General features: G+C 42.4%; 1 protein-coding gene across 1 annotated transcript in view; it reads right to left on the reverse strand.

Moving 5' to 3' along the window:
* Positions 1–1,933: 1,933 nt before the first annotated feature.
* Positions 1,934–15,291, reverse strand: part of LOC106557394 (b(0,+)-type amino acid transporter 1-like) — a 36,613-nt gene continuing 23,255 nt past the window's right edge. The window contains exons 3-6 of the mRNA XM_087715170.1: positions 12,271–12,400; positions 8,207–8,331; positions 6,494–6,581; positions 1,934–2,689 (exon numbers count right to left, since the gene is read on the reverse strand). Coding sequence (XP_087571296.1) covers positions 2,456–2,689; positions 6,494–6,581; positions 8,207–8,331; positions 12,271–12,400 — 577 coding nt within the window. The 3' untranslated portion in view covers positions 1,934–2,455. The remainder of the gene's footprint in view (positions 2,690–6,493; positions 6,582–8,206; positions 8,332–12,270; positions 12,401–15,291) is intronic.

Raw genomic sequence — 15,291 nt, forward strand, 5'->3', positions numbered from 1 at the left:
CTTCCTGGGTTAGAGCTTTATTGAATGCCAGTGGTCATATTTGTAGTAATTTATAGATAACATTCACTCTAGGTGTTTGAAAAAAGTACTTTCAAAATGCTCAGTTACCAGAAGAATTAAATCTCTGGGGTTTCTTTGTATTAAGTTTGTGTAACAGGCAGCATTTAAACTACATTAGGAATGGCTCCACAATTTTATAATTACCCGCTATTGTTTCAATTACTATGCTATGCTTAAAACTACTGAAGAAAGATTTGCAGGATGCTTTGAGGTGAATTTTTCCAATGGCAAAAACTCTTGGCCTTGTTCTTGTACAGGGAAGAGAGAAGGGCCTTGAAGAACAGGAAGAAAAGCTTCTGCCAAGACAACAATTGGATTCAGATTCAGATTCAGATTTAATTTATTTGTATGCCGCCCTTCTCCGGGAGGGACTCAGGGCGGCAAACAACTCAAAAGGGGAAAGGGGATACAAACACAATACACGTAATTAAAATACACAAGAGTCATACAGCCATACAAGCCGAGAGGGGAGGGGAACTCATCAACCCCAGGATGGCAATAGCAATAGCACTTAGACTTATATCCCACTTCACAGTGCTTCACAGCCCTCTCTAAGCAGTTTACAGAGTCAGCCTATTGCCCCCAATAATCTGGGTCCTCATTTACCCACCTCGGAAGGATGGAAGGCTTAGTCAATCTTGAGCCGATGAGGATCGAACTCCTGGCAGTGAGCTGAATTAGCCTGCAATACTACATTCTAACCACTGTGCCACCCTTGCTTCAGATAAAAGGGGGTCTGAGCCAGGGCCAGAAAAGTAATGTGAGTAAACATCTCAGACCATCCCTTCCCCAGTTCAGACAAAGATAAAGGGAGGGAGAGAGGAAGCACATTCAGACTTGCAAGATTCTGTTACTATAGCTTTCCAGTAAAAATGAACTCCTTGTCAAGACCAAAGGACTATGCAGCTATTTTGTTCTATTTTTTTAAATTAGTAGAGGGGTGTTTTTAAAGTTTCTCCCCACAGGTACCCATCTCATTGTTTTGAAGTTGCTAAGGAAACCAGTGCAAAAGGAACCAAAAGATGAATGAAAAGGGGCAAGGATTACTTTAGTTCTCCCTGTTGTCTGTTTGGCAGAATCACTGGCTAATTCATCCATAATTCTCTGTTTGGAGGAAGATGAAGGCAAGAAAAACAGTGGTTTGAATTTTTTTTTAATTTACTATTATTAGCTAAGACAAAAAAGACAAAAAATACACAAAGTTATAAAAGAAGAAAAATATGTTTAAAAAGGAAGCAAAACATACAAAATACATATTTGTAGACATACATATATTAATAAATTGAAACCATGATTCATTGTAATCACCCATGTGCTATCTGTATTAATTAAAGTTGCAAACTGCTAAATAGATGGACTCATATATTTGCGTTCCAATGCTGAACAATATGCCATTGGATTTTGTGTTCATTTTGTCTGCCCAAAGACAATTTCCTTGTGATTGAGATAAACCTCAAGCAGAGTTAATCCATGTAATTGGTTCTTACCAAAATGGAACAAAACAGAATGTTTAAATAAAGCGATAGTTTCACTGCATCTCCAGCAACATAAATGCAATATTATTTCTTGTAGAAAAGAAAGCAAGCTAAAAATCTATCGGGTTTTTTACGTGACCCGTCAAAACCGCGGAAGACAAAATTGCGCTCGACGAAAGCGCGCATGTGACGTCATCACAGCGTGACGAAAAAAATTAAAAATTGAAATAAAATTAAAATTAAAGCAAGCCGATTCACATAAAGGTAAGGGTTAGTTTTAGGGTTAGGGTTAGGTTAAGGGTTAGGGTTAGGTTTAGAGCGTTAGGGTTATGTTTAGCGTTAGGTTAAGGGTTAGCGTTAGGTTTAGCGTTACGTTAACGGTTACGTTTAGGGTTAGATTTAGGGTTAGGTTAGGGGTTAGGTTTAGGGTTAGGTTTAGGGTTAGGTTTGGGGGGGTTAGGGTAAGGTTTTAGCTTTATTTTTACATTTTTCGATCACAGCGCGATGTTTTCGTCGCGCTGTGATGACGTCAAATGCGCGCTTTCGTCGAGCACGATTTTGTCCTCCGCGATTTTGTGGTGGAACCGTTTTTTAAACCTCTTTTCTTTTTTATTGGTTAAAGTAAGATATTCAAGCCACAAAAGAAAAAAGAAAAACTGTGTATGTATGTATAAAAAAATGGAGAAAGAGAAATTTAAAAAGCAAAACAGACAATAAATATAAAAAAGGGCATTCTGGTAGCTTCCTCTCTTTCTCCCCCTCCCCCCCAATTACTACCTAGATAGGGGTAGGAACAATTGTGATCCGGTTTCAAAACGTTTCTGAAATATGATCAGGAAAAGCTGTACCCTCATTTCTCTACAGATCAGAACTGTACGGATAATTAGAACATTTGTCAAAGCGGCTTTATGAATATTCATTCACTTTGTGTCCTTTTCAGTTGCTGCAACTTCCATTAAAAGCTGCATATAAATAGTTAATTTCCGTAGGCATGCAGGGCAATACTTGTAATGAACCAGGGGGAAGTAAAATATGATACCACTGAGGATGAAGAGTATAACATAGAAGAACTCGACCTGTGGCTGGTCAATGATGGGTGTCAGTACCAGATAGATCGATATCATCAGAAAAATGATTGGTATGATGATTGGTACCTGGAATAAAAAGATACATGTTTATGGTCACTGTATAATTTTGGGCAAGTTTTTCAGAAAGACAATGGTGGCATTTTCTCAGTGAGAAAAGCAGTACAGTTTCATTGTTCACAGTAGATGAAATAAGAAGTACCTCATGTCAAAAGTCATATTATCCAGATATCTCATCAACCAACTAGCCATGGTTGTTTGAAGGATGCTCCTTAAATTTTCCAGGTGTCCTCCAATAATCAGCCCACACGGCATAGCCACTGAACAAACTCAGTTTCCGTTGAACTAAGGTTGGATGTTTTGCCCCTCCCACCATTCTTATTCTTCTCTTTTCAATTTTCTGGCACTCCTGTAAACTTTGGGATGTCCCAAAGTCCTTTGCTAATGTCTCCCTCTCAGATATGAATGATGCTATTTCAGCTACATGATATTCAACAATGGAGATAGAAATAGAAAAAGCACAACCACACAGTTTGAGTGAAGTAAAGTTCGTGACCCGACAAATGCGCTCACGACAAAAGCACGCCGACGAAACCTTGGTGAGAACACCGCAATGTCATAAACATACCCACAACAATGCGCGTCACAAAACCGCGCCCACAAAAGCGTGATTTAAGTTAAGGTTAGGGTTAGGGTTAGGGTTAGGGTTAGGGTTAGGGTTAGGGTTAGGGTTAGGGTTAGGGTTAGGGTTAGGGTTAGGGTTAGGGTTAGGGTTAGGGTTAGAGTTAGGTTCAGGGTTAGGTTTAGGGTTATTAGGTTGTTATTAGTTGTTTGTTGAAGGCACACTTTTGTTGGTGCGCTGTTGTCGGCGCGCTTCTGCGTGCATTTGTCATCACGATTTCGACCTTGCGGTTTTCTCATCCCAGTTTCGTCGGCGCACTTTTGTTGAGTGCGCATTTGTCGGTTAACCAGTAAAGTTCACTAAAGTTTTAAACCGAGAAGATTTAAAACAAAAAAAACCCACTCCAATCTCCTCCTCAAGCTTTAAGAACAGGCAGAAACAATTAAAAATAAGTCAAAAAAATAAGTCAAAAAGTCACAAGCCAGAGCATTGATTTTTGCCAAGAGTAACAGCTAAAAGAAGGTAGAAAGGTTCTTATACTAATGGTTTTCCCCAGAAGGTGAAAGTACAGTTTTCCAAATAGTACTGACTGTAAATCCTATAGTTTTCTGCCAGTGACTGAAGCTGAGAATAAATGAAACATTGGATGGCACCAGCTTGTCTGTTATAAATTGCCATCTTTTATACTCCCAGTTGTTATTTACCAGTATGAAGTTTGGTATACTTTATTACAACGCTAACATTTCTTACATTTCAATTTCTTGTATTTTATGGGATGTTTGGATTTATGAAGTATAGAACAGCATGTATTCCCCGTTTTATTTTTCAATGATCCTACAGACAAGTGAAGGGAATTACCATTAGATATTTTAAACCATTTTTTCTGAGATATATTGGGATGCTAAGATGAACAAAAATAACAAGCATCACATTGCCTGGATGGTATCCCTAGGTTCTTAAAAACTGTCCTCCTACTATCCAAATTAGCCTAACTAGAGCAGTGTTTTGATGATATGAAACAGGAAGCGCCTTCCGATAAATTTTGAATAAGAATATCAGCATTGGGTCACATGATTGCAAGGAAACTAACAATTAATGATGATTTTAAAGAATTAGCGAGCTAGCCCTTGTTTAGTGACTGCCTTGTTTAGCAACCATTCACACTTACAACAATGATAAAATAGTAACTTCATGACCAATTCTCACATTTAGAACCTTTACAAGTCAGTAAAGCAAAGGAAAGCTGAAGTAAGATCATAAGCACGGTCATAGTTTCACTTAGGGACACTTAAAAATTAAGTTGCTACTCCCAAATGTGGGTTCTAAATGAGGACTACCTATAAAGAGCCGAGGTGGCACAGTGGTTAAATGCAGCACTGCAGGCTACTTCAGCTGACTGCAGTTCTGCAGTTCGGCTGTTCAAATCTCACCGGCTCAGGGTTGACTCAGCCTTCCATCCTTCCGAGGTGGGTAAAATGAGGACCCAGATTGTTGTTGGGGGCAATATGCTGACTCTGTAAACCGCTTAGAGAGGGCTGAAAGCCCTATGAAGCGGTATATAAGTCTAACTGCTATTGCTATTGCTATATATATTCATAGTGATGACTCTCACTATCATTAATCCAGTGGTGGGATTCAATTTTTTTTACTACTGGTTCTGTGGGCGTGGCTTGGTGGGCGTGGCAGGGGAAGGATACTGCAAAATCCCTCTTTCCTCCCGATTAGCTGGGACTCGGGAGGCAGAGAATAGATGGGGGCAGGGCAGTGGTGGGTTTCAAAAAAATTTCGAACCTACTCTGTGGATGTGGCCTCCTTTGTGGGAGTGGATTGCCAGCCATGTGACCTGGTGGGAGTGGCTTGCCGGCCTCTCTCTCTCTCTCTCTCTCTCTCTCTCTCTCTCTCCATCTATCTATCTCTATCTCTCTCCTTCCTTTTGTCTCTCTGTCCCTTTTTACTTTTTTTCTTTCATCTCTCACTTTTTCTTTCTTTTTTCTTTTTTTCTTTATTTTTTTCTTCCTTTCTCTTTCTCTTTCTCTCTCTGTGTGAGTCTCTCTCTCTCTCTCTCTCTCTCTCTCTCTCTGTGTGTGTGTGTGTGTGTGTGTCAGTGGTGGGTTTCAAAAATTTTTGGAACCTCTTCTGTAGGTGTGGCCTGCTTCCCGGGTCCACTGGTGGAACCTCTTCTAACCGGTTTGGTAGATTTGACGAACCGGTTCTACCGAACTGGTGCGAACTGGCAGGAACCCACCTCTGGGGCAGGGCCAGTCAGAGGTGGTATTTACCACTTCACTGAACTACTCAAAATTTCCACTACCGGTTCTTCAGAACCTGCTGAATACCACCTCTGGATTAATCCATATCAGACTTTCAGTATGCATTTCACCCTGTGAGATAGTTCACAATTTAATCCAGAATACAATATGAGAAGCGGGTTAAATTCCTCTCCCCCCCCCCCCCCCCCGCTTTGGTCTTGATCTAAATTTCCCTAAGCAAGCACCATCCTTTCCCGGGAAAGGCATTCCTGTTCACAAAACCTGCCTAATCGCATCTAATGATTGATATATCCTGGCTATCAGGTCAGATGACCAGTCTCTTCTGCTAGAATTCCATGGGACAAAGATCAAGCAAACAGATGAAAGGCCATCGCTCTTCCAATAGTTTCTCAACGTTCTCAGACTGAAGTATTTGGAACAATTGGTTCATGTGACAAGGAAGACTGAAAGAGGTTCAGTAGAACCTCTGGTCACAACCATCATTCATTCCATAACTTTGGTTGCAACCCAATTTGGTCATGACCCGAACCTAATTTTGGAAATATGGCACTTACAAAAAAAAATGGTGTGGAAGGAGAAATCAGCTGCAGGGGTGGGGGGTGGAATTGTGCATTTTTTGGTTGGAACCCAATTTGGTCATAGTCAGAAGCGTTTGTGTCCAGAGGTTCTACTGTATCTGTTACCTGTGGGGTTCCTAAGGGTCAACCCTGAATACAGAACAGGACAAGAAGTAACCAGGAAATTATGGACGCCCAGAAAATATAGTGGTCTTCTCCTGTTTTGGCATTCAAATCTGTAGAACTACAACTCCTACATGTTTGTAGAAAGTTAATCGAACATTTGTAATCCTACCTATCTAAAGAATGCCAGTTTGGGGGTGGGGGAAGCAAATTTGGGTTATGACCATTGTCTTGTGCAACTAAAGAAAAAAAAGGAAAAAGAAGAGAAAAAAGGATTTCCATGTTTTTATACAATACTAACCTTGTAAGATCTTGGGAGTTCTGGTTTCTTAATCTTTAAATACAGGAGACTTGCAACACTGATCCCGTTGAAAATCCAAGCTGTAAAGCTATATAAAGTAACATTGAGTAGCAGCGTTCCATGTGCAATCATGCAATTTCTACTGCTATTAAAAATACACACCCAGATACCTCCCCCCCACACATATACACATACTACTTAAATATCAGAAGAATATACATAATATAGTACTAAAGATCTCGTTCACTTTCCACAGTTCGACAAGACATCTACAATTAACCATAGATGTTGAAGTACATTATTATCTCTATTTTCATCTAGGAGACTAACTTATGGGCACCCATAGAGGAGGGGCAAATAGAATCGTGCAAATGATACAAATAATGTAACCGTAAGGCAGTGTTTCTCAACCTTGGCAACTTGAAGATGTCCGGACTTCAACTCCCAGAATTCATGGCCACCCATGAAGATGCTGAAAATTAATTTTACTTCAATTTTTACCTTGTTATACAAATAAAATAGTGGTGTTTTTTAATGGTCTTTCAAAATCTTTTGTACACCTCTATACTTGTATTGCCTTTATTTGAAATTCTGTGCCCAGCCTAGAGATGTATTGTATGACAAGCAGGATGAAAAGGTTTGGATGAAAGAAACAATTAAGTAACACAAAGAATTAAATAATGCCATGCTTCCTTCCTCTCTCTGAAGTCTAGGCAATGTCAGGCCTGCAGCGGTTCTTTTAAGAATCTTTGGCCTGCCAAACTCTCATTAAGGGGGGGGGGGATAGCAAGGGGTAGAATGTGTTGTTTTCAAAATAAAAAATTCCTTTCTAGAAGCTCAAGGCCATCTTTTGTCTCCACACCTTTCAGTGGTGGGTTTCAAAAATTGTTTGAACCTACTCTGTGGGGGTGGCCTCCTTTGTGGGAGTGGCTTGCTGCCCATGTGACCGGATGGGAGTGGCTTGCTGCCCATGTGACCGGATATGAAGATGCCGACGACACTTGTCAGAACCACCTTAAATTACTTCACGCACAGCCCTGGCATGCATAAGAATATGATGTAAAGTTGTTTTTTAAAAGGCATCTTTGGTTTGCGTTAAAACAACTTCAATGCACGCAATGTTCTGATTGCACCACAAACGCAGTAGTCATCCTTACATTTCACAGAGGCACTGAGTTTTATAAATAGGAGCATGATAGTGTAGAGTAATCATATCCAAGGACCAGTGGTGGGTTTCAAAAAAATATGGAACCTCTTCTGTAGGTGTGACCTCCTTTCCGGGTCCACTGGTGGAACCTCTTCTAACCGGTTTGGTAGATTTGACGCACTGGTTCTACCGAATAGGTGCGAACTGGTAGGAACCCCTCCTCTGGCACCTTTGCATCTGACTGGAAGCAGCTGGGCATAGGTGCTAGCGTGGAAGAAGACGATTGGACCATGTGATGGATTGTGGGTGTGGGGACAAGATCATGAACTTTTAACTGGGTGGGATTCTGATGTAACTTCCAGAATTGGAATTTCATAGCATAATTCCAAGATGTCTGATCTATTAAATTGGAACTTTAAGGATTCTTTTGCCTTGGACTCTGATTTAATTCTACATGATACTTGGAACACTGACAGGCAATATCACTTTCATATATTAAAAAAAATCAAAAAGAGGCTGAGAGATCAATTTCATTGAGTAAATTGTGAGTAGCTAGAAATACCCACCTGAAAAGGTTCACTATCTTGTTGAAACTCGCAGGTATGACCATTATTATCGACACCACACAAGTAAATATGAGAGCGGGAAAAGGTGTAAAATAACGTATATGAACCATAGATAGAAAGTCGGGCTGAAAAGGAAGACACGAAAACAAAAGACCATAACTAACTATGTTGAGAGGTTTGCTTTCTCCTTCACCCTCTATTCCAACTCTCCAAAGTTTTAATGAGTAAATGAATGAACAGGAGGTTATGCTGTGAGAAATAATTTGAAATCTCAGGAGCCACAGTAAGTTCCATTGCCCAGCACACATGTCATTTGGAATTACACAGCTGTAATGGTCTCTCTGCCAGCAGCCTACCAAACTTATTTCTGGCATGTTAATTTCTCTAGAACCGTGATGGCGGACCTATAGCACATGTGCCCAAAGTGGCACAAGGAGCCATGTCACCTGGCATGCGCAGCATCATCTGTTCCTCTTCGGGGTTTCTGGCACGCATGTATGCACAATGATCAGCTTGCCTTCATGTACGTGGCGGTACTGGAAACTGGAAGACCTGGCCTTCCTGATCATCATGCGCGCATGCACAGCAGAAACCGGAAGACTAGCTGAAACCGGAAGTTCATTTTCAAGCACATGCACGCGCCCTGGGCAGCTGTTCTTTTGGGTTGCGGCCCAGAGGAGAGTGTGTGCCAAAAAGGTTCACCATCACAGTTCTGGAACATTGTATCTTTGAACTAAACCCGCTTGAATTAGAGGCTACTGGTTTTCAGGGGGATATCAGGGTAGGATGCCTTTCTACAGTTGTATTCAGGACAGAATACCCTTCTGCTTTCCTCTTGTTGAGTACTTGCACCAGTGGTGGGATTCAAATAATTTAACAACCGGTTCTCTGCCCTAATGACTATCTGGGTAGGTGGGGCTCGGTGGTCATGTGACTGGGTGGGCTTGGCCAACTCAAGGTCACTCAGGTCGATGGGCGCTTCGCCTTAGCTGTTACAATGTAATAAGGGTTAACCAGAGAGGCAGTTTCTGTAAGCAGGGCAATAAAGATTAGGCTAGAAACAACACCAGAATGTTTCCTTCCTGCCTTCCTTACAGGATTAGCCCTGTAAAGTGGGAAAAAACAAAAGGAGATTTCTTCCAACAACCGGTTCTCTGAACTACTTAGAAAGTTACCAACCGGTTCTCCCGAATAAGTGCAAACTGGCTGAATCCCACCACTGACTTGCACACTAAGTTCCTGTAGTGTTCGGAAATTCAAAATTTACAGCTCTTCTGGCAGAATATAAACCAATCAGGCCCAAGCTGACACTTCCACACTATAGCTCTATACAGTGTTCCCAGCCAGCTGTTGGACTCCAGAATTAGAATTTTATAAGCTACCCTAGAGTAGAGAAGGGAGGAGGAGAATAATCGTCAGATTGATAAAACATGGGTATCTATCACAAAATAATTGATTTATAGCGCAGTACTGTAACATTTATTCACGATTGAATATAGTAATAATTGTAATTGCATTTCTGCTACAACCTTGTGTAGGAGGGTAAAGCATGCTATTAACATACAGAAGAATTGAGCGTGTGGTTTCGGCTGATAAAAATTAATATCCATTTTTCATTGAACAAGAGAGGCGTGCAGGATTGTGATCAGAAAGTTACAACCAATTCCCAGAAGCCTCACTTGTTTTTCATTGATTCGTTAGTTTTATCTATATACAAATACATTAAAACTCAAGACATTGGAGCCAAAGTAAATATATTGTTCTCAATTCCCATTAAGATAAAAGATAACTACTGTAGTAACGACCTTGTCCTATTAATTCCAATAAGTTTTATATACAATTAATTTATACACTGATGCACATGCCTGCTCAAAAATAATTTAATTGGATTTACTTCTGGGTGCATAAGTATAGTTTTACATCCTAAATCTGGATTCAATTTTATGTATTTCCCAAAATCCAGTAGCCTAATATAGCTGACAGCTAAGTAAACAGTCTTAGTTTTAAATGAGTTCAGGACCATTAGTTGGTTTAAATGACAGAATTTAAATTGTCAAATTAGCTCAAGTGAGTTACAGGTAATTAAAAGTGTTAAACCTTAATAGAGAACGTAAGTTATACAAGGAATTTATGGCATGTGAAGCTCTGTGTCTTTCATTCTCCCATCCTGCCAGTGCATTTTATTTTATTTATATATTGTTCTATGGGTTGTACACCAGGGGTGGGCTGCTATGGATTTGCCTGGGTTCAGGAGAACCCGTAGCTAATGTTATGGCCGGTTCGGAGAACCTCCAAACCCCACCCCTGGCTGGCCCTGCCCACCCCACTCTTGCTATCCCACTACGCCCCTCCCAGGAGTCTCCATAGGGCCCATTTTGGATGTGAGGTAAGTACAGGGCCTATGCCAGTGATGGCAAACCTTTTTGGCACCAAGTGCCCAAATTGGAACATGCATCCAAGAGCCGAGGTGGCGCAGTGGGTAGAGTGCAGTACTGCAGGCCACTTCAGCTGACTGTTATCTGCAGTTCAGCGGTTCAAATCTCACCGGCTCAAGGTTAACTCAGGCTTCCATCCTTCCGAGGTGGGTGAAATGAGGACCCAGACTGTGGGGGCGATATGCTGACTCTGTAAACCGCTTAGAGAGGGCTGAAAGCCCTATGAAGCGGTATATAAATCTAACTGCTATTGCTATGCCGGAGCCCCAGAAACCAAAAAACCATGACGGCCAGCTGGTCTTTGAGTTTCCAGCATGCGTATTTGCACCAACCAGCTGGTCTTCTTGCACGCCAGAGCACCAGAAACCCGAAGACCGGCTGGCTGGCATGCACATACCTTGGTTTTGTGCTGTTTTGTGTCATTTTCCTGGCCATTTTCAGGCCGCTTTTGGGGTCATTTTCAGGCCATTTTCCAGCACTCTGGAACCCATGAAAACCAGCTGGCCAAAGCACATGTGCACGCTGGAAACCAGAAGAATGGCTGGCCGGCACGCACGTGCCTGTTTTGGGGGACTTTTTGGCCATTTTGATTGTTTTGGAGGTGATTTTTGACTGTTTGGGGGGCCGTTTTCAGGCCATTTGGGGGCAGTTTTCAGAAGAGCTGCTGGTGACAGCTTGCATGGCCACAGAGAGGGCTCTGTGTGCCACCTCTTGCACATGTGCCATAGGTTTGCCATCATGGGCCTATGTGGAGGCTCAGAGAGGGGGAGAAACGGGCCTCTAAGAAGGCCTGTGGAGCCTAGGGGAGGCAGTTTTCGCTCTCCCGGAGGCTCGAGGAAAGCTTCTGGAACCTTGGGAAAGTAAAAAGATCCCCCACTGTGGTGCAGGAGGCTGACTAGGCAATGCCCAACATGGCCACACTCACCTAGCAACCGAGCAGAGAACCCGTTGCTGAAATTTTTGAAGCCCACCCCTGTTGAGCCAAGGTGGTGCAGTGGTTAAATGCAGCACTGCAGGCTACTGCTAGATCAGCAGGTCAGCGGTTCAAATCTCACCGGCTCAGGGTTGACTCAGCCTTCCATCCTTCCGAGGTGGGTAAAATGAGGACCCAGATTGTTGGGGGCAATATGCTGACTCTCTGTAAACCGCTTAGAGAGGCCTGAAAGGCCTATGAAGCGGTATATAAGTCTACTGCTATTGCTATTGCTATTGCTATTGTTGAACCCCCCTAACAAGATGCAACCGCTGACTAGAAGACAGCTTTACAATAGCAATAGCAGTAGACTTATATACCGCTTCATAGGCCTTTCAGGCCTCTCTAAGCGGTTTACAGAGAGTCAGCATATTGCCCCCAACAATCTGGGTCCTCATTTTACCCACCTCGGAAGGATGGAAGGCTGAGTCAACCCTGAGCCGGTGAGATTTGAACCGCTGACCTGCTGATCTAGCAGTAGCCTGCAGTGCTGCATTTAACAACTGCGCCACCTTGGCTCTTAATCCTACAAATCCACAAAGGACCCGGGGGGAGGGCATACAGTAACTATAAAAGATTCTAACATGAAAATGATTGATTAAATAATAATACCTCCATGAATATAATGGAAAAAGCAGTATGTTCACAGTCCTTACCATATGGCCTTCTCTTGCTGCAATGTAGCACACTCGGCTTCCGCAGAAGAACGTTCCATTAACCGATCCAAAGCAAGAAAGGGCAACTGCCAGGGACATCAGCCACACCCAGTTGCCCAGCACTTTATTTCTTTAGAGGGAAATAAAATAAAATATTACCAAAAAGGAGACATAGTGGAATGGCTGGAGTGTTGGTTAAGGACCAAGAAGACCTCAGATTCAAACTCAGATTACATCCTGCCAGTTTACATTTTGACTTGATTTTCATAATACGTTGGTTGAAAGAAATCTGCATGGTGGGTTTCAAATTTTTTTAGAACCTCTTCTGTAGGTGTAGCCTGCTTTGTGGGAGTGGCTTGCCAGCCATGTGACTGGGTGGGAGTGGCTTGCTAGCCATGTGACTGGGTGGGAGTGGCTTGCCGGCCATGTGACCGGGTGGGAATGGCTTGCTGGCCATGTGACCGGGTGGGAATGGCTTGCCAGCCATGTGACTGGGTGGGAGTGGCTTGCCAGTCATGTGACTGGGTGGGCATGGCCAACTTGTAAAATGTGGTGAAACTCACTTAACAACGCTCTTGCTTAGCAACCAAATGTTGACTCAGAAACTCTGGCATTGAAGTGTGCAAGTCTTAAAGCTGTCAAGTTACAAGACCCTTGCACCCCTAACCCTTTAGAAACAAAAACCCCAGGGGTGTTCAAACTTGACAGCTTTAAGACTTGTGGACTTCAACTCCCAGAATTCCTCCTCTCGCTCTTCATCTTGATAATGTGCGGACGGGCGAGGGGAGGGAGCTTGAACCGGCTCTAAATGGCACTGTAGATTTGTGGAACCTCTTCTATAGAAGAGGTTAGAACTGGCAGGAATCCACCCCTGGCCAGGTACCTCTGTTATTCACCATACAATTTTTAGTCAAATTGTATGGCTTTTCCATACTGAAAGTCTCCGAGGTTTAAATCAATAGTAGCTATCACTTTCAATAAACACTCATTAAAAATGTTAAAGTATGGTAAAACATTGGTTTGACAGTTAACCAGAATTGGTGATTATGTCACTTTTGGAAGAAATATATTTAACGGTATAGAACCGTGATGGTGAACCTATGGCATGCATGCCACCGTTGGCACGCAGAGCCCTCTCTGCGGGCATGCGAGCTGTCACTCCCGCTCAGCTCCACAGTGCATGCGTGCACGCCTCCCACTGGCCAGCTGGTTTTGGGGGTCTCTTCCATGCATGCGAGGGGTGGGGGAGTGCAGGGGGTTCATGTGTGCATGCGCAGGGGAGGCAGAGCACACGGGAAGTCATGTGTGCATTGCATTATGGGTGCGTGTGCGCACTGTCGCGCCCTATCGCAACCTGTCTCACACACACTTTCAACACGCAGCAATGAGAAGGTTAGCCATCCCTGGCATAAAAGCTTCAGAGCATAATTGAAAGACTGCTTGAAGTCCAAGAGAGAAATCCATGCCCTGTCGATTATTTTGAAGTATAATTCCCACCAGTCCAATCAAGATTTGGAAGGGAAGATTTGAAAAAGGAGATCCTTGTCTCAGAATAAGAGGGTTTAAGAAGGACTATCAAATCTCGACTGCATAAACACAAAAGACCACTAGTAGCCAAGACAATTTATCTGGCTGTCTTTGATGACATTTAGTAAATCACAGGGATTTTCGCAGCCCAGGTTTGAAAGCTCTACATTAATTCATTAGACGTAGTGCATACAGGTAGTCCTTGACTTACGGCCACAACTGAGCCCAGAATTTATGTTGCCAAGTGAGAAATTTGCTGAGTGCGTTTTGCCCCATTTTATGACTTTTCTTGCCACATTTGTTAAGTGAATCACTGCACGTGTTAAATTAATAACATGGCTTGTTAAGTGAATCATGCTTCCCCATTGACTTTGCTTGTCAGAAGTTTGTAAAAGGTGATCACATGACCCTGGGACACTGCAACTGCCATAAATATGAACAGTTGGCAAACCTCTGAATGTAAATCATGTGACCATGGGGATGTTGAAGTGGTCATAAGTGTGAAAAATGGCCACAAGTCACTTTTTCCAGTGATGTTATAATTTTGAATGGTCACTATAGAAACTGATGTAAGACAAGGACCATTACCTGTATAAGTTCTAACTCTTAGTTGAATCTATAATTGCTTAGTTTTTTTCAATCTTCAGGATAGACAGCATGCAAGAGTGCTGTTGCCAAATGGTGTGTGTGTGTGTGTGTGTGTGTGTGTGTGTATCAGTGGTGGGTTTCAAAAATTGTTTGAACCTACTCTGTGGGTGTGGCCTCCTTTGTGGGAGTGGCTTGCCACCCATGTGACCGGATGGGAGTGGCTTGCCACCCACGTGACCGGATATGAAGATGCCAACGACACTTGTCAGAACCATCTTAAATTACCTCACACACAGCACTGGCATGCATAAGAATATGATGTAAACTTGTTTTTTACAAGGCATGTTTGGTTTGCGTTAAAACAACTTCAACACACGCAATGTTCTGATTGCACCACAAACGCAGTAGTCATCCTTACCTTTCACAGAGGCACTGAGTTTTATAAATATGAGCATGATAGTGTAGAATAATCATATCCAAGGACCAGTGGTGGGTTTCAAAAAAGTTTGGAACCTCTTCTGTAGGTGTGGCCTGCTTTCTAGGTCCACTGGTGGAATCTCTTCTAATTGGTTCGGTGGATTTGACGAACCAGTTCTACAGAATAGGTGCGAACTGGTAGGAACCCACCTCTGGTGTGTGTGTGTGTGCGCATGCATGTGTGTGTGTGTGAAACCATCAAAACTGAGACCTAACACCAAAAGATCTGATTGTCAAGCAACTTCTCACCTTGTGTGTAAAATTAAAATTTTTCCTTGAATAAGGAAAAAAGTGACTTTAAAAAGTCTACTGTGCTTGTCCTCAGATAAGCAAGAATCCCTATTTGTAATAATATTGCACACCCTGATTAGTTCTTGATCTCCTAGTCCCCCATCATTAGAAAATCAAATCTAAATCTTTTTAAAATTC

This window comes from Thamnophis sirtalis, unplaced genomic scaffold (assembly GCF_051295495.1).
Source record: "Thamnophis sirtalis isolate CommonGarterSnake01/CBP01778 unplaced genomic scaffold, rThaSir2_p1.2 scaffold_5, whole genome shotgun sequence".
Classification (NCBI taxonomy): domain Eukaryota; kingdom Metazoa; phylum Chordata; class Lepidosauria; order Squamata; family Natricidae; genus Thamnophis; species Thamnophis sirtalis.